The sequence below is a fragment of the Rattus norvegicus genome, chromosome 8, assembly GCF_021556685.1.
Source record: "Rattus norvegicus strain SHRSP/BbbUtx chromosome 8, alternate assembly SHRSP_T2T, whole genome shotgun sequence".
NCBI classification, from domain to species: Eukaryota; Metazoa; Chordata; class Mammalia; order Rodentia; family Muridae; genus Rattus; species Rattus norvegicus.
The window spans coordinates 18324256-18347270 of NC_141541.1; the positions used below are offsets into that span (position 1 = coordinate 18324256).

Sequence of the window (23015 nt, forward strand, 5' to 3'; positions counted from 1 at the left end):
CTGAGCAGTGGTGGCACACGCCTTTCCTAGTACCTGGTAGGCAGAGGCAGGCAGGTCTAGAGTTCAAGACCAATCTGGTCTAAAGTGTGAGTTCCAGGACAACAAGGTCTACAATAAATAAATAAACAAATAAATAAATGAAAGAGAAAAGAAAAAATAGTATTAAATGATTTTATTCAGTTTCACCTCAAAAATCATGTTTAATTAAAAATAACACTATTATTAAAAATAATACAAGACATGTGCATTACAAAGTAAAGAATCGGAAAACGTTGAGGGTTTAGTTCTAAAGAGGTCCTAGACCCACATCTTATCACCATTAGCAAGGTTAGGAAGTTGATTTCTGGCTAATGATCATCACAGGTTCTATAATACAGAACAGAGAGGAGTTTTCTAACCATCATCACCACACACTAACCATCAACACTCAATAATAGTGTAATATCTTTGGAAAAGCGCAAAAAGATTTCTTTAGTGGAATCACTTTGGAAAGAGTAACAAACAGGTCTCTGGATTCCCAACCTTCCCTCCACCATCCTGCAAAATCCATGCTGGGTTCTGGCGTGAGGTCTGGGTTTCAATAGGAGGCACAAGGTATGCCTAACTAAGGTCAAGCTGTGCCCACCACCATTTGTCCTGAGGACTATGCAACATCTCTTTCTGGGAGCCACGTTCCTCCTCAAGCTGGCACCAGGCTTTAGCCTTTTCCTTCTCCTGGCATGAAATTCCTGAGGTAATTCCAGTGTCTTGTGGTCATTGTCTCAGCAGTCTATGTAGCCAAAGAAAGGGCACAAAGGCGTCTCTTTAAGACACCACACAGTAAGAGTAGTTTCTCACAATGGAGAGTGGCGGGGTTCAGTGTTGTGTTTTGTTGCTGTTTCTTTTCTTATCTTGCATTACTAAGGTACAAACTGTTGGCTATCAACCTAATTCAGGGACAGCCTGGCTAATCAGTGTCACTACCAACTGTGGATGGCAGCTGCAGACTTCTGAGTGTGGGTAGCCCCCCAAGTGCTGAGAACAGAGTACACTGATTTCCAGAGTGGGCTTTTAAAACCCAGTGCAACGACTCCACACTGCTGTGTCTAACACTCAGTAATGACCCCTTAGCCTTGTGAGATGAACTTGAAAAATTCAGCAATGTGACCCAAATGTTACTCGATAGCAGGGATAATGAAAGGTCCCTGTCCATGCCCATACCTGAGGTGTGAAGAGAAGGAAGGTGGACTTCTGGGCTATAAAGACAGAAAATTGGTTGAGTAAAGTGAGCATCTCAATTAGTTATCTTTGTTCCCAAGACTCCTTCACATAAAGATGCTAAATAACACGAGTGTCCCTTATCCACATGGATGCCATAAAAACAGTGCTAATGTAGTGAAATGACTGTTGGCTGCGGTCTCTCTCTCTCTCTCTTTGGTCCTACTATATTTTTTAATTACTGTCAATTGCTGGGTTAGCAATATAACCTTAGCTAACCATTTTTCCCCTAATCAAGCAGCAGCTGCTTTAATCCCTCCCAAAGGCATGGGTCTCCTTGGGCTGGTCAATTCGGTAGAGGAACTGTGCAGGCGAGAAGTAGCCGAGATACTCCACTGTGTCTGGGGTGGTATCGTAGTGGTAGTGCCCACCTTCTCCATGATGACTGAAGAAATGTGTATGCTCCAGTCGTAAATCAAGCCCCTAGGACAGCAGGCAGCCTGTTAGTATGGATTCAAATTATTTTGAATACAGTATATTTAAGAAGGAGAGAAGCCTTTTGTTACTTTTCCTTAGAGGTTTTTTTCCTTTAAGACAGGAACTTACTGTAGTCGAGACTAGCTTTGAACTCCCAGTCTTCCTACTGTATCTTCTGAGTAACAGATCACAGGCATCTACCCCTAAACCTGCAATTAAGCTTTTTGTAGTGCTGGTCCTTGACCCCAAGGTCGCATGCATGCTAGGCAAGGGCTCCGTCACTGAGCCATATCTGCAGCGGACCAGCTTTTACATAAGCAGTGGCGTCCCACTAAGGAAAGCCAAGAGGGTGCGGTCAGTGCAATCCCTAGGGTGCACAGACCCTCTTTTCCTTTCTCTTCAAGGCAGCAGATACAAGCACCTCCTGCATGTCCTTCCAGGAAGACTTTCACCATTTTTATCCAAACTCTAGCTTTCCACACTGCTCTGCATAGTGCTTACTCAAAAATTAACAATGCAGGGGCTACAGAGACGCCTCAGTAGTTAACTACTGGGCACGAGCATGGGCTGAATCACCAGAGGACCCACGTGCAGTTCTCAGCACTGACATGGCAGCTCACAGCCATCTGTAACTCCAGTTCCAGGAGATCTGACACCCTCTTCTGGCTTCAGGGGTACCAGGCATACATGTAGTACACAGACATATATGTAGGCAAAACACAGAAATACAGCTTAATCCTTTTTTTTCTTTACAAACATACAATATAGCTTAAAGTTTCTGCCTATGAGAGGTTAAGTGCTTGGGCTTTCTTTGAACCTCTGTGGCACTGTAGCATTAGGATAGCATGAACACCAGACAGGATGGCAAGAGACCTGAATCTTGTGCTTTATTCTTACTATTTATTGTTTTTTTTTTTTTTTTTTTGAGACTGGGTCTCACTGTGTAGCCCAGGATGGCCTGATCTCACAGAGATCCTACAGAATGCTGGAATTAAAGGCCTATTCTAATACACCCAACTCTTTTTATTGTGTAACAATACAACTTCTGTGTTGTATAAAATGCAGCTCTTTTACTTTCTTGAAGGTAAAGTCTGCCCTGCCAAACACTCTGTAGAAAGCCACATATTCCTGAGGTATGGAGAGAAGATAGACTTTGCTGGGCTATAAAGACAGAAAACTGGTTTACTAAAGTGAGCGTCTCAGTTCCTCATCTTTCAGGGCAATGCCCATAACTGACATGGAGGCAATGCATATAACCTCAGCACTGAAGAGAGAAATGTAGGCAGAAGGATCACAAGTTCAAGGTCATCCTTGGCTACAAAGGGAGTTGGTGGCCTGGATTGGTGTATAAGGTCAAAGGGGAAAAAGCCATGCATGATATCACGTGCCCTTAGACCCAGCACTTGGGGCAGGGGCGCAGAGGGCGCAGAGGGCGCAGAGGGCGCAGGAGGTGCAGGGGCAGAGGCAGGGGCAGGGGCAGAGGCAGGTGGCCTGGTCTACACAATGAGCTCTGAGATAGTCCATAACACTAAGTCTCAAACCCTGGGACAAATGGACGAGATGCCTATTTAACAAATGAAAGCAGACCTGGCTGCCAGCTTCTAGCATCTCCCAGTCCTTACCTGTTACAAGGTATGGCTGCCATACCCTACCTACCCTCTACCCTGAACTCTCCAGCCCAGGGGCTGGGCTGCCCTTTTTCCAGAGGTTCTTTCCTATATAATCCAGCCATTTTGGTTACCCGCTCCCTACACCCCCTTTTTTACCTTTTGCCCTCCTGGCTGCTGCACCTGGTTCCTCTCCCCCACCCCATGTGGCTCAGGGTCACGCCCACTCTGGGCTCTCCCAGAAGTCCCTGCTTCTGGCTATGCTCTAGCATTTATCTACAGTAAACCTTCTCTTCTCCATACTCATGGTCTAGCCTCATGCTTAAATAATGAAGGCCCAAATTACCCAATCTAAGACAATACGAGGCTGGCAAGATGGTTCAGCTGACAAAAGTGCTCGCCCCCAAGCCCAACAACCTGACTCTGATCTGTGTTTTCCCAAAGTAGGAGAGAACTGACATGCATGGTGTTCTCTGATCTCCACTCATTTGCTGTAGCATGTGCTACACACACACACACACACACACACACACACACACACACACACAGAGTAAATAAATAAATATTAAAAGATGAGTATCCAACCAAGCATTTTCCCTGCATATAAAGGAAGATGAAGGACTCACCGGGTCTTTGGAAACAAAAACTGGCAGACAAACCAAAGGCGCCTTCATCTCATAGAAGTTTAGCCATTGATTGACAGCTTCGTCTGAGTTCAGTGAACAGGAAGAAAACTCTGCTGGCTGCAATAAGAAATTGTTAAACAAGAAAACACTGAAATTAATGAAAATTAAAAATAATGAGAATGAAACATTATGATTTCATTGCTGTAAGCTTTACGCTTTTCACCGAGTGCACTTTGGTATCAGTCTTACACAACAGTTTTTAAGGGCTGGTCAGTCTGTACAGTCTAAGGCTTAGTCCTAATTAACGAAGCGAGGCATTACTGTTTTACTTTCCGCAGATATTAAGTCTTCTTGCTATACATGTTCTCCATTTTATGTGTGATTTTAATTTAATTTTTTTGTGACATTGGGAATTGAACCAGGGGACTTGTACACTCTAGGCAAGTACTGTACGACTGTGCCATAGCCCCAGCCCCTCCCCATTCTAAAATATTTTCTCATACAGTTCTGGGGATTACAACCAGGGCCTCCTGCCCTCTAGGTAAGCACTCTGCCACTGAGCTACTTGGCTTCCCTTTTCCGATCCCTTCACCCCAATCTTTAGGTTTTCCTCAGAGCTAGGATCGAACCCAGGGCCTTGCTCACTTAGTCAAGGCGCTCTTCCGAGCTCGGGCTCCAGCTCCTCTGTGTTTGCCTGCAACTCATAACTATTGCCAGGACAGCAAGTGAGAGGGACAGGGAATCAGAGAATAAAGGCCTTTTTTGTAATAAGCTTAATCTAGGAGGTGAGAGAACATATATAGGAACTATAAAAACTGCTGAAGAAATCAGAGTAGAGCCAGGAATTTGGTTCACCAGGTAAAAAGTGCTTGCCATGAAAACATGGTGGCCTGAATTCGATCCTTGAAACTTACAACAGAAGAGAACTAACTTTCTATTTAAAAAAAAAAAAAAGGATTCTGGATGTGTGTATGTGTGGTGGGGGAGGTGCCAATATTGGAGGTCAGAGGGTAGCTCCATAGTGTGTTTTCTCTTTCTACCTTTAAGTGGGATCTGGGCATTAAACTCTTATCTCTAGGCCTCCAGAGCAGGCAACTCTCAGCCTGAGGACAGACTTTTGAAAGTTGTCCTCTTACCCTCACAGGTGTGCTCCTGCGTTCATACCACATACAATAATACAACACAGACATTAGAATGGAAAAATACCCCGCATTTAGGGAAGACAGAGGTGAAGTGAATCGAGGTGTCAGAGCTCTGAAGGCTAGCTAAGGACTTGGCCCTGTGCTGAGGGTGTCCTACCATAACAGTCCTTGCCTCCTGGGTATAAGGCCCTGGCTTCTATCTTATTCTAGAATCACACCCCTAACCTCTGAAAGCAAAACCCAATAACAAGACTCATCATGGTGGGCTGGAGAGATGGCTCAGTGGTTACCCACTACTCTTCCAGAGGTCCTGAGTTCAATTCCCAGCAACTACAACCATCTGTAATATGATACGATGCCATCTTCGTGTGTCTGAATATATGAAATAAATAAATAAATCTTCTAAAAAGGGGGGGAAGGTATGGCTCTGTGGTAAAGTGACCATGAAGGCCTGGGTTTGATCACCAACATGGCAAAGGGCAAAGCAGAGAAAATCAATGTAATTGCTATTTAAATGGTGGTCTCACAATGTAACTCTGGCTGGCCTAGAACTCACAGAGATCTGTCTGCATGTCCTGGAATTAAAGACCATGTACCTCCCTACCAAACTGCTACTTATATCTTACTGGTTTCTTCTTTTTTTAAGTAGAAAAATACAACTAAAATTTCTATGAAGTTTTAAAAACAATTCTGTAAAAGAAGTCAGAAGTCTTAACTTGTAAATGCACAGGTCTAATGCAACTGACGGTGCAAGCCGCACGGCCAGGCATGCATGTTTTACCTGTCATTTCCATTGGTGCAAGCTGCACGGCCAGGCATGCATGTTTACCGGTCATTTCCATTGCTGTGATAAACCACAACCAAAGGCAACTTGGTAGGAAAGGGGTTGTTTTATCGACAGTTTCCAGTCCATCGTGAGGGGCAGCTCAGGCAAGAGCTGCAGCAGGGACCATGGAGGGTGCTCTTGACTGGCTTGTTCTCCATGGCCTGCTAGATAGACTTAGCTGTTTTATACCATACTGCTCGTGAGAACCTGGGCCCTCCCACATCAATCAGTAATTTAAAAAATTCCCCACAGAGCTGCCCCCAGGCCAATCTAACGGAGGCAATTCCTAAATTGTGGTTCCCTCTTCCCAGGTGACCAGCCTACGTCAAACTGATAAACACCTAACCAGATGTTATAGAACAGAAACAAAGCATCCCATGGGGCGGGGTGGGGGTGCAAATGATTTTTTTTCTTAAAAAAAAATGTAGGGGCTGGAGAGATGGCTCAGTGGTTAAGAGCACTGACTGCTCTTCCAGAGGTCCCGAGTTCAATTCCCAGCCACCACATGGTGACTCGCAACCATCTGTCATGGGATCTGATGCCCTCTTCTGGTGTGTCTGAAGACAGCTACAGTGTACGCATATGTAATAAATAAATAAATATTTTTTAAAAATGTATTTATTTTTATGTTTTCATGTTTTTTGTCCATGTATCTGTGTGCACCACATGCATGCCTAGTGCCAATGGATCTCAGGTTAATGAAAGTTAAGCGACACTGGAGGGAACTGAACCCAGGTCCTCTGAAAGAACAGTGAGTGCTCTTAATCACTGAGTCATTTCCCTGCCTGGGGGGATGATTTTTCAAAAGGAGTGTGAGCCAAAGGGAAAATTGGACACACACATGCACAGGGATGGGTGAAGGCAGACTCTGAATGATATAGAAAAGTTCAAAAGAAAAAGATAGAATGTCAGCTAAAATGTACAGAAAACGTACAAGAACACAGGGGAAATTTTCTGACATTGGGGTTGGTAATGGTTTACTGGGCCACATGGAAAGTAAAACCTTGCACCATGAATGGCGGTGTATCTCTGTAATGACAGCACTTAGCAGGTTGAGGTGGGCGGCTCGTCAATCCGAAGGCAATGCGGACAGTGCAGTAAGTTTGAGTCTAGCCTGCGTTGAGTCTAGCTAGCTACTGTGTCTGTGCAGGCGACAGTCTGTCTGTCTGTGCATACAGCAGATGCAGCACTTACCATGATGTGGGCTTTCACTTTCCCCTTCTGCACAAGGAAGGTGCCTCCCATGCCCACGGGCTTGTCACCATAGTGCTTCTCCAGAGTCTGCCTCATGCAGCTCACAAAGTTATGTTCTCCCGTTCTTTTCTTGGCTTGCACTTCAATGACCTGCAGAGGGGAATGGTGCACACGACTGCATAGACCATGTGACTATGTAGATAACAGCCCAAACGGACCACTGCAAAATCACTGCCACCAGCAAAGAGTGGAATCGAAGTGCCTCGCTCCTGTGAGTCTTAATTAAATCTCTCTCTCTCTCTCTCTCTCTCTCTCTCTCTCTCTCTCTCTCTCTCTCTCTCACACACACACACACACACACACACACACACACACACACACCACTATATGTAACCCCAACAATCTTATTCATGTGTCCTGGACTGAGTCCTATTCTGAACTCTGGAGACCAAGGTGGTTCAGAAAGTTTGAGGGTTACCAGGCTTAAAGAGATTCACCTATGGTAATAGGGGTGAAGACACGGTTACAAACTGTGAAATTCTGTATGAGTGAGCTTCCCTATGTTCTTGGGCATTTTTACACCTCTATCTCATTTCTCAAGGCTCTCTCCTTTCAAGATCTCAGTCTCCACAGGATAAGACAGAGATCAAGCAAGAGGCATTCTCCCTGTCGGTTTCTTGTTTTTGTCACCAACACTTCTAGCTCAATGCAGGTTATTCTGACAAATGCCTAGTTACCTCCCGTAAGTATGTGTAATCTTACTGCTTTACACAAGTGATAAATATCCTAGATTTGTGTCTTGTTGCCTTTTACTCAGGAAAGTAGATCAACAGATGCTCTGTTTACTAAGTAAATATTCTTAACTTTGGGTTTAAAAAAAAGACCTTGTCTTGCCCTGTTTTATTCTGAATCTTTTTTTTTTTTAAACTAAGTAGGTCATATAAAAACTTTGGCATTGGCCCATCTGATTTTCTTGGGAGAACTATACTGGGGACAATAAAAGCTCATATTTAGTTATGAGGGAAGATGTAAGGAATGCTATGTTCTTATGGGCATAATCACCTTGCCAGGTTGGCCCTCACTGGCAAAAAGGTTAGCCAGTAATGCACATCCGAAGTCAGGATACTTTTGGCTGTATTTCTCCAGCAGGCACTTTCCATCTGCAGGGTTTGCACGGGCAAAGTAACTTCCATTCACAGGTTGGTGGTGTTCACTTGCTGTTTGAACTATTGGCATGAACTGGAAAGAAAAAACAATGCTAGTGCATTAATTAACAATTTTTTTCTCTCACACATTAGGAGATTTTATCCCAGGTCTTTTCTACTATATTTACACATAGTGAATTCACAGCAGTCTGTCTGTGCAGCCGGCAGTCTGTCTGTGCAGGCAGCAGTCAGTCTGTGCAGCCGGCAGTCAGTCTGTGCAGGCAGCAGTCAGTCTGTGCAGGCAGCAGTCTGTCTGTGCAGCGGGCAGTCAGTCTGTGCAGGCAGCAGTCTGTCTGTGCAGCGGGCAGTCAGTCTGTGCAGGTGGCAGTCTGTCTGTGCAGCCGGCAGTCTGTCTGTGCAGGCAGCAGTCTGTCTGTGCAGGTGGCAGTCTGTCTGTGCAGCCGGCAGTCTGTGCAGCGGGCAGTCAGTCTGTGCAGGTGGCAGTCTGTCTGTGCAGCTGGCAGTCAGTCTGTGCAGGCAGCAGTCTGTCTGTGCAGCGGGCAGTCAGTCTGTGCAGCTGACAGTCTGTGCAGCCGGCAGTCTGTCTGTGCAGGCAGCAGTCTGTCTGGGCAGCCGGCAGTCAGTCTGTGCAGCCAGCAGTCTGTCTGTGCAGCGGGCAGTCAGTCTGTGCAGCCGGCAGTCAGTCTGTGCAGGTGGCAGTCTGTCTGGGCAGCCGGCAGTCTGTCTGTGCAGGCAGCATTGTCGTGGTGCTGGAGATTGCATCTGGGCCTTTGTTCCTGCTAGGACAAGGCTTACCACTGGCTTACATTCCCTGCCACATTCAAATTGTACTCAGATAACAACGTCACCACTCCCTGGTGCCACTTCAACAACAGAGTAACCTGTCTGTGGGATGTCATGGTTCACAGGAAGGGGCTCTGCTCCCTGGATGTCTGCTTCCCAGCTGCAGTAAGGTAAGCAGCTGTGCCCCACCATGTCTTCCTCACTGTGCTATCTCCCAAAGGGTCCACAACCCCTGGGAAGCCAACCTCGGATGGAAACTCCTGAAACCATGAACAAGAGTGTCTCCTTTCAATGTCTGTCGCTGTTCTTTCGCCACAGCTGTGAACATTCAACGGAAACTTTCCTTTCACCCTTTAGTCTTTTTATTTATTTTATGTATATGACTATACCGTCGCTGTCTTCAGACACAACAAAAGAGGGTGTCAGATCCCTTTATGAATGGTGGTGAGTCACATGTGGCTGCTGGGAACTGAACTCAGGACCTCTGGAAGAGCAGTCAATGCTCTTAACCCCTGAGGTATCGCTCTAGCCCAACACAAATGTTTTGTAAAACGCTTTTCTAATTTCCTTTTGGATTCATTTATTTTACATGTGTAAGTGCTTTGTCTACACGTATGTGTGGGGCACCTGGTCCTCTCAGAGGCTAGAAGGCGGCATTAGATCCTGGGACTGGAGTTATAGACAGCTATGAGCTCTGTATGGGTGCTGGGAACTGAACCTGGGACTTCAAAAGAGCAGTCACTTAACATCTGAACCACCTTTGTCCCCCTTCTATAAAATGTTTACAGTGTCTCTTTTTTGGAGACAGTATCTTGCTGTGTATCCCACTAAGTTGCTGTGAAGACTATCTGGCATGGAACTCACAAATTTAGATATAATCCTCTTGCCTGAACTCTGGGATTACTGTGTCTACCATGCTACCTGACTAAATGTCCATCCATTCATTCATTCATTAGAATAGGCTCTCATTCTATGGTCCTGGCTGGCTGTGTAGATCAGGCTGACCTTAGACTTACAGTATTCCTTCTCAGCCTATCAAATGTTAAGATTACAGGTATGAACCATCATGCATTGCTCAAAATGTCTCAAAATGTCTAATTGTAGGTTTTAACTTTTTTCCATCTTGCACACTGGGGAAATTCTATCACTGCTTCTGTTACGTAACTTCTGAACAATGAATGCCCTATCTGAAGTTATAAGAGAATGGCAGTCCCGCCTCATCATCATGAGATCTAGAGAGTGGCGTCTTACTATCATGTGGCATTTGTAGTACACACTATGTTTAGTATGACCGGAACAAGGCACATTGTAACACATCGCATATAGCATGTATGACTGGCACTAGTACTAGCCATTTACTTGTGTAAGCAGCCATTGGTTCACTCTGATGGTTATGTTTTTGTTGTTGTTTTTGTTTTTCAAGATATGTTTTCTCTGTTTAACATCCCAGGCTGGCCTTGAACTTATAGAAATCTATTTGCCTCTGCCTCCTGAATTCAGGGATTATAAGCATGCACCACCGTGCCTGGCTACTATCTGGTTTTTATCATAGAGCTCTCCCCATTGTTCCTCTTTGAATCCAAAGCTGCTTTATATCTCAGCAAGGATTTATAGATTATAGAGAAGTGAGGGATCCTATACTGTGTAAGAAAAACCATGAGCCAGGGTGTAGCTCATGCCTTTGATCCCAGCACTTGGGCGGCAGAGGCAGGTGGATCTCTGGAAATCTGAGACCAACCTGGTCTACAGAGTGAGTTCCAGGACAGCCAGGGCTACACAGAGAAAACCTGTCTCAAAAAAAAAAAAAAAAACCAGCAAAAAAAATCACAAGGTCTGCAGTGGACATGGCAATCCAGAACTAAATAGGCAGAGAAGGACAACTGTAATGAGGCCAGCCTAGATTACATATTACATAGCCAGATTCTGCTTCAAGAAACAAGGGCACAAACAAACAAACAAACAAAAAGAAACAAGGGCACACATAAGACACATATATAACACACACACACACACATACACACATAACATACACATATAACACACACACAATGCACTACACCAAATTCACACATACATAATACACACAATACACATAGACACAACACAAATACACATAACACACACACACAATATACCCGTAACACATACAATATACCAGACACAATACATGTACACATCATATACACACACATAATATACACACACATAATACACATACACATAATATATAAACACTATACACATAGACACAGAATCCACCCAGTACACACATAACACACATTACACACTATACATATAACAAATAGTATACACATAAATGATACATATAATACATACATAACACACTATACATACTATATACATACATAACACATACTACACAATACAATATACACATCATACACAATACATGCATTATACACAATACATATACACATAATACATATTACGCATTATTATATACACACACAGTACACACACAACACATACATGCATAATACACACACATAATACATATACATGCTACATACATAATACATATGTCACACATACACACAATACATATACACTACACATTACACACACATATATACATATACATACACACTATATACATACATAATATATATACTACACAACATAATATACATACTACATACATGTAAAATACATACACACTACACAAATACATAATACATACATACTACACATACATAATATACACACTACACACATACATACATATATACATATACACACCATACACACACACACACACACACACACACACACCTACCTTTTGGGTTTAACCTATTCTCTAAACACTCTGAAAGTAAATCAGACACTTTATTAGCACTGGACCAGCTAGAGTGTCCACTTGGGCCCAAATATAAAGAGACATTGACAACGTACAACTCACTCATAAAGAAGGTGGTTTTTGATTTTTGTTTTCCCCCTGAGACAGGTTCTCCCACTGTAACCAAGACTGACTCGGAACTCACTATGTGGCCCATGATGACCTTGAACTTGCACAATCCTCCTGCCTCAGCCTCCTAAGTGCTAGATCCACATGTAGGAGCCACCACTCCAGCTAGAAGTAGATTTTTGACAGGCCAGTAAAATGGCCATGAATAACTCAACCGTCAAATGAACAAAAGGAAATAATTGTATACGCATACTGACCTCAGAATTGAACCCGAGCGTTTGAAAGGGACCTGCCCCCGCTCCAAGGATAAACGCTCCCGGCAGCTTTATTTCTTTGGCAATTTCATTCAGGTCATAAACCTGTAAAAAGGGAAAACTATTCATGTGGTATCATATAGATTTTCTGATTTATTTTTTACAACAGACTACTGGCTTTCTCCCCTCCAACACTCACTGGTGTGAGTCAACCCAGTTTCTACATATATACTACACACCACACGCGCGCGCGCGCACGCGCGCGCACACACACACACACACATATTCCCTGTGAATACAAAGACTAAAAACATACTTACCTTTTTTTTGTTTACAAGAGGCAGTAAGTAAGGCACACCTCCGACTTCTGCAATTCTAGTTTGCCCACAGATGCCTAAAAGACACAAGCTATCTTAAAGCAGGCAAACATGTCACTCAAGTACAACATTCCAGAAGACACTAATTTATTAGGGACACGTGTGAGAGACTCTCAGTTGGAACTAGCAGATGACAACTGGTCCCTGCTCGGTTCTGCTTTCACTGCCACCAACAGCATCACTCCTGAGCATAGCCCCCAGTGGCCTACATACCAACAGCTGACTTCTAAGAGGGCAGAGGCCAGCTTTTGGGTAGAGTGTCTAGAATTCATTTGCCTAATCCCTTAAAAACCCCCCGAGGTGGCATTTTCATTTAAAAAATTATCTTTTTTGGCATAAGTTTTATTTTTAAGTTTTTGTTTATTTTATTTATTTGTTTCCATTTTATAGGCATTGGTGTTTTGCCTGCATGTATGTCTGTGTGTAAGTTTCAGGTCTTGGAGTTACAGACAGTTGTGAACTGCCGTGTGGGTGCTGAGATCTGAACCTGGGTCCTATGGAAGAACCATCAGTGCCCTCGACTGCTAAGCCATCTCTCCAGCCACATATTTTTAAATTTCATAACATTTTACTTTGGTAGAATATTGTTCTTTAGGCCCATGCTGAGAAAATTTTTATAAGTTTATACAAGTACGCTTATAAAAATAAGTTTATACAAAAACAACAAGTAATGATGGATAGCCTTTGGAGACTAGCAAGTTTCTATGTGTGCGTGTCTGGGGTTGTGCTGGTATTTTGTTGTTTGTTTTGTGCTAGGGGTTGAACTCAGGGGTAATAACATTCCGTACTACTCAGTCATCGTTCTCCCAACCTGTTATCTACTTAACATTTTAAAATCAATGTTAAACTCTTAAAACTAAATTTAAACTAAGTAAATTAAACTTTATACTGTACTTTACTTACATTTTAATTGATTGATTTATTGTATATGTGTGTATATATATATATGAGTGTGTTGTGTGTATGGTATATTCAAATGTGATTCTGTGCATACACTGCACATATATACCACAAGTAGAAGTCAGAGCAAGGTACTGGATGACCTGCTCCATCACTCTCCACCATATTCCTTGAGGGTCTTTCTCTGAACTTGAAGTGAGCCCCAGCAATCTTCTATGTCTGCCTGAGTGCTGGGGTTACAGACAAACACGGCTACATCCTGGTTTTTATGTGAGTGTTGGGATCTGAACTCAAGTCTTGCTTAAGCAGCAAGAGCTGTTACCTACCAAGCCATTGCTTCAGCCCTTCTACTTATATTTTTCTTTATTACATTTATTTATTTTATATCTGTGTGGTGGTAGGGGGTATATGTGTGGGGGTCAGAAGACAACCTGTGGGAGTCCTCCCCTTCCGCCATGTGGATTCTTGGGATTGAACTCGGTCCACCAGATGTGACAGCAAGGGCCTTTCCCCAGGGAACCATCTTGCCAGCCCTGTATTAGTATTATAACAATGCTGTGAGGCAGTTTGGGAGAGGCGCTTTTTAAAGCAGAGTAGAAACTCATCTTTTACTCAAGAAGTTTTTCAAGGTAGTGGAGTACACTTAATCACCCTGCTGTTATGCAGAGGAGAGATATAAAAAAGTCTTACAAATGCCTTTTTTGATTGGGGAGGAGCTTGGGAGGCACAGAAATTAACCACGGGTTGTGCATTGAGTGACAAGATGCTGGTGGCTGGAGGATTTACTACAGCACCCATAGCTGTCCAGGGACTAGAGATGAAGGAAGCCCTAGGTAGAGAAGCCCTACACACAATGACACATTCTAGAGATCTAGGTATGGCAGAGGTTTCAAAGGTGCTGGGTCCTGGTTAAAAGTACAAGACTGGATGGAAAAACCTGGAAAGACTCTACAAAGTAGATGGAGGCAAGGGGAAAAGAACATGCAAAACATTATAAAGTGTCTTCTAGATAAAGAGGCAGCTTGAGAAACAGGGAAGAAAGAATGAAAACCAGAAACCACAGAGGATTACAAGGGGAAGAAAAAAAAAGGTGATCTTAGTTTGTTCAATCACAAGGCTAAACTGTAGCTGGAGAGATGACTCAGCAGTCAAGAGCACTGGCTTGCTCTTCCAGAAGACCTGGTTTCAGTTCCCAGCACCCACAACCATCTAGCTCCAGATGGATCAGATGTCTGCTTCTGGCCTCTACCGACACCAAGCATGCCCAAGGTGCACAGTCATACATACATACAAAGTACCCAGTACATATAACATAAATGTTCCCAAAATGGTTTCTAATAGTTGCAAGGTGTTGAGAGACTACAGTCAAAGATGGTTTAACCTAGAGGACTCCCACAACACTCAACTGAACTTTCCTATTTAATGTATCTAAGGCCCTGGTCTTATTATATTAATGAATAGACACTAGGCCTAGTGTGGAAGAAATTCCAAGCAGATTACTTTGTAACCAGCTATGCCAAGTAACATAAAAGAAACAGCAAATGCACTGTGCTCTAATTCCTCATGGCCACAGGGCGTAAGGGAGGAGGTTATACTTTTTTTTTTCTTTTTTTTCGGAGCTGGGGACCGAACCCAGGGCCTTGTGCTTGCTAGGCAAGTGCTCTACCACTGAGCTAAATCCCCAACCCCTGAGGTTATACTTTTGAAACAGGTCTGCACTTGGTTTTCATTATGACTCACTCCCAGGTTATGTGGTCTCTCTCAAGCTCCAGTTTCTCACCAGTAAGCTGGAGCTAGGGCCTTGGCATGCTGCTGCCACATACATTTGACCCAGGTGTCTGTCACCTGAGGCTGTTTTACTCAACCAATACTCATTTCCTTCCCTTATTACTTCAAACTTGCCAAATTTCTTGAAGGTGTCTAAGCATTTAATAGGTGAATTAAATATAAGGCCTAAAAAGCTTACTTAATTTTAAATCATGTATGTGATGTGTGTATGCATGGGGCTATGTGCTCAGAGGCTAGAGGGGGTCTTGGATCTTCTGGAGCTGGGGTTACAGGGCAGCTGTGAACCACTTGATGTGGGCACTAGGACTAAACTTGGGTCCCCTAAAAGAACAACATGTTGTGGTTTGCCCTGGAGTTATCTGTATTTTGATGCTAATTCCACTGCCCCAAGGACAGCTGCCTAGAGGTGTACTCAGGAACCAGGTGACTTCACCAGAAACTTCTCCCCATTGAATTTGTAAAGTACGGTGAGGGGCAGGTACAGGATAGAAGGAGACCTGTCATTGGAGGAGAAGGAAGGATGGATGGGAGAGAAGTTTGAAGGAAGAGGAGGAGACTGGAACGGAAAGGAGGAGACAGGAGGGAGGAGAGAGTGAGAAGCTGTGGCAGGACAATGGAGGCTGATGTTAAGATTCCACTCTGTGTATTCACAGGTTGTTATTAATGTTCCTAAGGGATGGGTGGTACTGGGCTTTGTATGTTTAGGTGGGCAATTACATCTTACCAATTGGGTCAAAGACTATTGTGTTGTGGGTTCTTTAATGTGTAGATTTAAGTATAATGGAGTATATCTAGCAGATATCTTGGGACACTGTGGGCGAACCTAACAGGTAAAAGACAACAATACTTTTTAAATTTTTTATATTTTTACAATAACAGCAACAAATGCTTTTAACTACTGAACCACCTCGCCAATCCCCAAATATAGGCCTCTTAAGATATTTTGTGAGCTTGAGTACACTCCTTTTAAGATTTACTTGTTTATTTTTTATATGTATATTCATACACTGTTGCTGTCTTCAGACAACCCAATAGAGGGCATCAGATCCCATTACAGATGGTTGGGAGCCATCTTGTGGTTGCTGGGAATTGAACTCAGGACCTCTGGAAGAGTAGTCAGTCTCTTAACCGCTGAGCCATGTCTTCAGCCTGAGTAAACTCATAAAACCAAAACATAAAGGTAGTTTTTACAAGTCACTTCAGGAACTAAAAGCAAAATTCTTGTCCTATTAAAACAGCCTACCGAGTATGCCGTATAACCAAAGCATTGTGGGTAATAAACCCACCTGAAACACAGCTTCTCCCCACATGGGCCCACAATAAATCTGACCCAAAGAAACTGGGCAAAATTGAGCCTGAAAGTTATAATAGCAACCTTTATTCACAGAGGAAAATAATACTGGCTTCCAAAAACGTGTATGACTGAAAACCAAAACTTTTTTTTTTTTAAAACAAACAAACAAAAAAATTACACACCTTTTACGGGAAAGGTAAATGGCTCCTTTGTTAAATCTGGGCAGTCGACCACAGAGACCTGGACATGAGCAAAGTTGTCCTTTAGCCCCTTCTGCAAAACTAGTAAAAGACACACAAGAAGATATTTAACATTAGGTTTAAAAAGTTGGCCACCATATACTAAATCTTTCTTCAAAATTTCTTTGTTATATTCACAACCCTTAACTTACATTCTAAAACAGAGAGAGGGACCCAGGACTTAAGTGGACATAGTCTACCACTGACCTGCACCACCAACCCAAGAATGCTGCTTTTCTTTTAAATGTTTTTTTTTAATTTCTTGCAAGTTTTTTTAAGTTTACTTTTTATTTAACATGTGAGTGCTCTGCTGCGTGTGCACCTGCACACCCAAAGTGGACATCAGGTCACATTACAGATGGTCGTGAGCCACCATGTGGGTGGGAGAATTGAACTCAGGACCTCTGGAAGAGCAGCCAGTGCTCTTAACCACTGAGCCAGCCCTGAAATAATCTTACTGATGAATAAAATTGGACTTTGACATGCTCAGAAGATATAATGCACTCTATGACATAAATACCCATAATTACTAACTTTGGTGTGCTGATTTGAAGAAAAATGGCCCTCATATTTGAAAGCATAGTCACCAGGGAGTAGAACTGTAGAACAGGGATTAGAAGGTGTGGCCTTATTGAAGATGTATGGCTTTAAGGTCTCTCTCTCTCTCTCTCTCTCTCTCTCTCTGCCAGCTGCCTGTGCAGCATCTGGATGTAAAAGTCTTGGCCCCTGCGCCATACTTATCTCCTTCCCTCAATGACGGTCACGGACGAACCATCTAAAACTGTAGGCAAGCCCCAGTTAAATGCCTTCTTTTATAGGAGCTGCCTTGGTATTTCACCAAGCCTTTATTTATAGTGTGAGCGACAGACAGACAGATACACGCACACACACAGCTTAATGCATGCCACGCTGCACATGGAGGTTAGATGACAACCAGTGGGCGTTGGTTCTCTTCCTTCACTATGCTGGCCGTCGCGATGGAACTCTGGCAGTCACGCTTGCACTGCAAGCACATTCACCCACCGAGCTATCTCTCCAGCCCCATGAGGACTATATTTTTAGGATCAAAAAGAATAGGAAGCAAGCAATTTAAAAAAAAAGCAAAAAGCAGGGCTAGAGAGATGGCTCTGTGGTTAAAAGCATTGGCTTCTTTTCCAGAGGAGCCAGGTTCAATCCCCAGCACCCGTATGAAGGCTGATAACTCTGTAACTCTAGTTCCTAATGGCCCAGCATCCTCTGGTCCTTGCAAGCATGGGGCATGCATATGATACATAGCCAGGCATGCTGGGGAAAAGCTAAAAAGCAAGTGCATGTCTGAAGCAGTCTCTTTGCAAACGCATGTTAACTCTCAGGCAGCATACTATGAAAAGGGATGGTTCTAGAGACTAAAGTCACAGAATGGAGCCTAGGACCTCACAGCTTTGAATGCGGACCTGCTGGGCTTCATTTGGTGCATTCGTCCATCTTTTTTCTTCTCTAGTTTATGCCAGGGGACCTTCCTTATATTCTTGTTTGAACAAGACAGGCAGCCAGGGCTACACAGAGAAACCTCGTCTCAAAACAAAAAAACAAAAAGCCAAACCAAAACCAAAAACCAACCAAACAAAAGAGAATCCAGACAGAGAAATTTACGTAAGTGAACTGACATTCAGTGAATCAATATGCAAAGTACATTTGACTCCATGATCAATACTCAAGAATAGACTAAATATTTTATTGTTATTATTTATCTATTTTTTAATGTGTATGAGTGTTCTGGCCACAGGAATTTCTGTGCACCACCTGTGTGTCTGGTGCTGAAGGAGGCCAGAAGAGGGCACCGAATCATCTAGAACTCAAAATTACAGACAATTGTAGGCCACCATGCGAGTTCTGGGGACAGAATCAGGCCATCTGAGTTAGCCGGTACTCTTAACCACTGACCCATCGCTCCAGCCCCAGCAGACTGCATTTAAAGAATATTATTATTGTCAATATTGTACAACTCTCTGCGTTCCTCTGCTAATTTTCATTGCATAAAGGTAGTAGCAACAAGATCACTATAAATGGTGGTTACTCCTGGGAGAATTACTTCTTTCACTATAAATAATGATGTGGTGGGTGCTCCTGGGGGATAACATATCACTATAAAATCACAATAAATAGTGATGTGATGGGTACTCCTGGGGGAATAAGTGGAGAAGGAACCAATACTAGCATTGGGAACAAAATGAATTTTGAATTTATCTATAATAATATCTTAATAAATATATAACTCCATGTATATGTATCGGTATGCAGAAAGAAAGGACTGGCTTTTTTAATTAATTAATTTATTCACCTTGCATTCTAACAGCAGCCCCCCTCCCCCTCAATCCCCCCATCTTAAGCTCCCCACTCCTCCCCCCTCCCATTTTCTTCTGAGAAGGGGTCTCGCCCTCCCCCAACATATCAGTCACTGCAGGACTAGGCATATCCTCTCTCACAGGGGCCAGGCAAGGCAGCCCAACCAGGGGAATGGGATCTACAGGCAGGCAGCAAACTGAGGGACAGCGGGCAGCCCCAACTGTAGGTGTTGGAGGACCCAATGAAGGCTGAGTTGCACATCTGCTACATCTGTGTAGGGTTGGGATGGGGGGACTGGCTTTTAAGGTGCAGTTTCGTGTGATGCTAAGGATCTTGAATTAAACTCCTATTTTGTTACGATCAAGTCAGGGTAATAATTGTAATGTTTATAAACAGCATAGCCTAACAACTTAAACGGTTTGGGTTTTCCTTTTTTGAGACATAGAAATTTGGATTTTTTAAAAAAATAAAAATAATATTTGGACAGATACTGAAGCAGAAATTTCTGTATCAAAAGTACTATTTTAATAAGATATAGAGAGGTAATTAGCTACATATATGCTTCAGGGATCTTTTGGGTTTGTTTCCTGGAACGGTATTTAAATATCCAAGGCTAGCCAGGCCTAGTGGCACAGACCTTTAATTCCAATACTCAGGAGGAAGAGGCAGGAGGATCTCTGTGAGTTTGAGGCCAGCCTGGTCTACAGAGTGAGTTCCAGGACAGCCAGGGATACACAGAGAGACACTGTCTCAGAAAAGCCAAACCAAACCAAGCCAACCAAACAACCAAAAAACCAACCACCCAAAGCTAACATCATGTTTACCTTCTGCGAGCTCCTCCAGACTTGGCACGTGGAAAGAAAACTCAGTGCAAGCCATTCTCTCTCCTCTCAGCAACTCAGACACAGCAGCTGTTGGCTGACCTCCACCAGAGTTCACAGGGCACCAGCGTGAACAGTCCCTGCTCTGGAAATGAATGGTAGAGTTTAGTTACTTGATGAAGGCAAAGGCCGTCCGGGTCCCCTATCCTCAGGGTTCACTTACATAAGGAGGGCAAAGTGCCCCAAGGCTCCACTCAGAGCTCAAGGGACTTCCTGTCCATCCCATGTGAGAGGAGCTGAGGCACCTCTGCCCTACTGTTCTTTCCCTCTTCCTCCTGATCTATCTTTTGTATTCCCTCCCTCCCTCCCTCCTTTTCCTTCTTCCTTCTTGGCAGTGTCGTATGGGGAACCCAGGGCCTCAGCTACATCCCAGCCCAGTTCTGACACGTGAATCTGTTCTTTATACTTTTTTTCCTCTCATTTCTATTTGTTTGGTACTGGGATTGAGCCAGGAGCTCGAGTAAGCCAGGAGAGCACTTCTCATAGAGTGCTGCACTCAGCCTAAACCTGAGCTTTTCTAACAGACGGTCAGAGAACATGGTCTTGAAACAAAAGATGTGGACTAAGAATTACAAATAATTAATTGGTTTTACCAATGTGTGCATATGTGTATCTGTATATACAGTCCACATAGTCTATAGTATTACATATGATAGATCACTTGGTTGTTCCTCTATATATTGATATTTAAGCTAAAAGTTAATAGTCTTAGGAGTTATTAAGTTGTTTCTAATATTACATTTATTTGTGTGTGTCCTTGGGCACGTGCCATAGCATACCTGTAAGGTCAGAGGACAACTTCCACCATGTGGAGGCCAGAGACTGAAGTCAGTCAGGCTTATTGGTAAGTACCCTCACCCACTGAGTGATCATGCTGGCCTGGCTACATATATTATTTTTAAATGGAGTACAAATTTTATTCTAAAAGCAGGTTTCAGTGGCTTACAGACACTTTACCAGATGGCCATGTTAAAAGTTCACCACACTCTGTATCAGGCAACTGGTGATACTTGTTAATATATGAACATGTCAAACCTGCACAGTCAACAGCATAGTAATCCATCGCTCCTTGTTTTTATTTCCTTTTATCATTGACATAAGGTTCACTGATTGGCCCAGGCTAGTCTGGAACTGTACTCTTCCTATTTGAATGCCTTGACGGCTGGGGTTCAATGAATGCACTACCATACCCAGTCTCAGAATAGCTCAGCATATACTGAGAAAAATGAAAGCACTTTAGATAATTGTACCTGTAGTAGAATAGGAATTAAAATTAGATTACCAGCCTTCTCCCTTCTTTTTTGGAGACAGGGTTGCTCTGTCTGGTCCTGTCTGTTCTAGAACTTATTCTGTAGACCAGGCTGGCCTCGAACTCAGAGAGTACTGGATTAAAGCCATGTGCTACCACTGCCCAGCAATATCCCTAGTTTTATACTCCTTACTTTCTTAAGAGAAGATCAGTCAGTTCGTTTATATCCCTACCAAAAGAGACAGAGTCTAACCATGGGAGCCTACGGCCTGAATGACTGGTTTAGAAACGTTAGGTGTTCATGCAGATGACAGCAGGGGAGACCAGGTGTGTACAGAAGGTACAGTTGGGAGTTAGGGCCCAGGCAGCATGGTTTCCGCAGATAGTCAGAGCTGTTCCAGCCAGATGAAGGCAAATATTTACTTTCCAGATTTAAGTGGTGGGAGCAAATGGCTCAGAAACGGGGTAGAGAAAGAGTGAACGAGCAGGAAGGTAAGTGCAGTTCGAGAAACACTGAAGGCCACAGACTAGTCACAGCAACCATGCTGAATGTCACTATAAAGGCCACCCTGTATTCGGAAACTGTCAGGCTCTCTAAGTCTCTCAGAATTCTCAAATCCATGACAGACTTATATTGTATTCTTATTACACAGAAGAGGAAACAACATTTACTCAAGGCGTTCAGTTACTAATTGGCAGAAACAGATTTCAAAAGCAGATTCAAGCCAGGCATGGTGGTGCACAAGTTCAGTTCCAGCACTGGAGGCAGAGGCAGGGGCAGAGGGGTGCAGAGGTAAGAGGTTCTCTGTGAGTTTAAGGCCAGCCTGGCTTATGTATCAGGTTCTTGGACACACAGAAGAGAGACGTGTCAAACAACAGCAGAATGCACTCTATCCCAAGCTGATTCAGCGGTGAAGAAACAGCCCCTCAGCTGACCAAGGGAGAGTTCAGATAGATCCTGCAGCACCTATGATATGAGAACTGACCATGCTTCAGCTTCATTTTCCTCCTACACCGGATGTCTTCTCTCCTCCAAGTATGCCACACACAGTAGGTAGTTTATTAGCTAATTATTAAGTATTTATGATATACCAGGCTTTTATGATATACTAAACTAGCAGGGTTCAAGCACAAAGGCTGGCTCTACAGCTTTGCAAATAGTACAGTCAGCCGCATAGGATCCTATATTCATAAAGATCTAACCACACACACAGGCTTTTGTTTGCTTTTTTGTTTTGTTTTGTTTTTCTCGGTGGTGCCATGCACACTAGGCAAGGTCTCTATAATCCAGTTTTATCTCTAGGCCAACGACTTTACATTAGAAATGCGTTTGTCTGTGAGAACTTATGGGACAGTGAAGTATGAGCATGTACGCCCTCTCATCAGACCTTGTCACCCACTGAATAAGGTGTTTGTAATCTTCCGTTAGAACTTAAGTCCACAGAGTGTCCGTGTTGCAGGATCCTACAGACTGTTGGCAAACTGTACAAGGAACGAAAAGTAGAAGTGAGGCAAGTGAGTACAAAGCTACACTACACAAATACATAGCACAGGCTACCCTTAGTCTGACAGTGAACTCTGCGTGCTCACCACAAGTCGATGCTCACCTGACCCGCAGTGTCTTGGAGGAATGCCTTGCTTGCACTCAGGAGCACAGGTTCACTCTCCTGCTTCTATTTTCTGATAGCTTCAGGCCAAGGGAAGAGCCGGGTACCGCCCCTCCCGGAGGCCCGCCCATCACAGAGTCCGCACGCATAACCACGC

The 23015-nt window shown here is 43.5% G+C and overlaps 1 protein-coding gene across 1 annotated transcript; it reads right to left on the reverse strand.

Moving 5' to 3' along the window:
* Window positions 1–157: 157 nt before the first annotated feature.
* Bkgd (beta-keto-L-gulonate decarboxylase) lies at window positions 158–22891 on the reverse strand. The gene is given in 9 exon segments (NM_001014206.1): window positions 158–1680; window positions 3908–4024; window positions 7070–7219; window positions 8132–8308; window positions 12202–12303; window positions 12519–12592; window positions 16740–16838; window positions 19946–20087; window positions 22859–22891. Coding segments are annotated over 8 exon segments (948 nt in total). The 5' UTR covers window positions 20001–20087; window positions 22859–22891; the 3' UTR covers window positions 158–1506.
* Window positions 22892–23015: the final 124 nt, after the last annotated feature.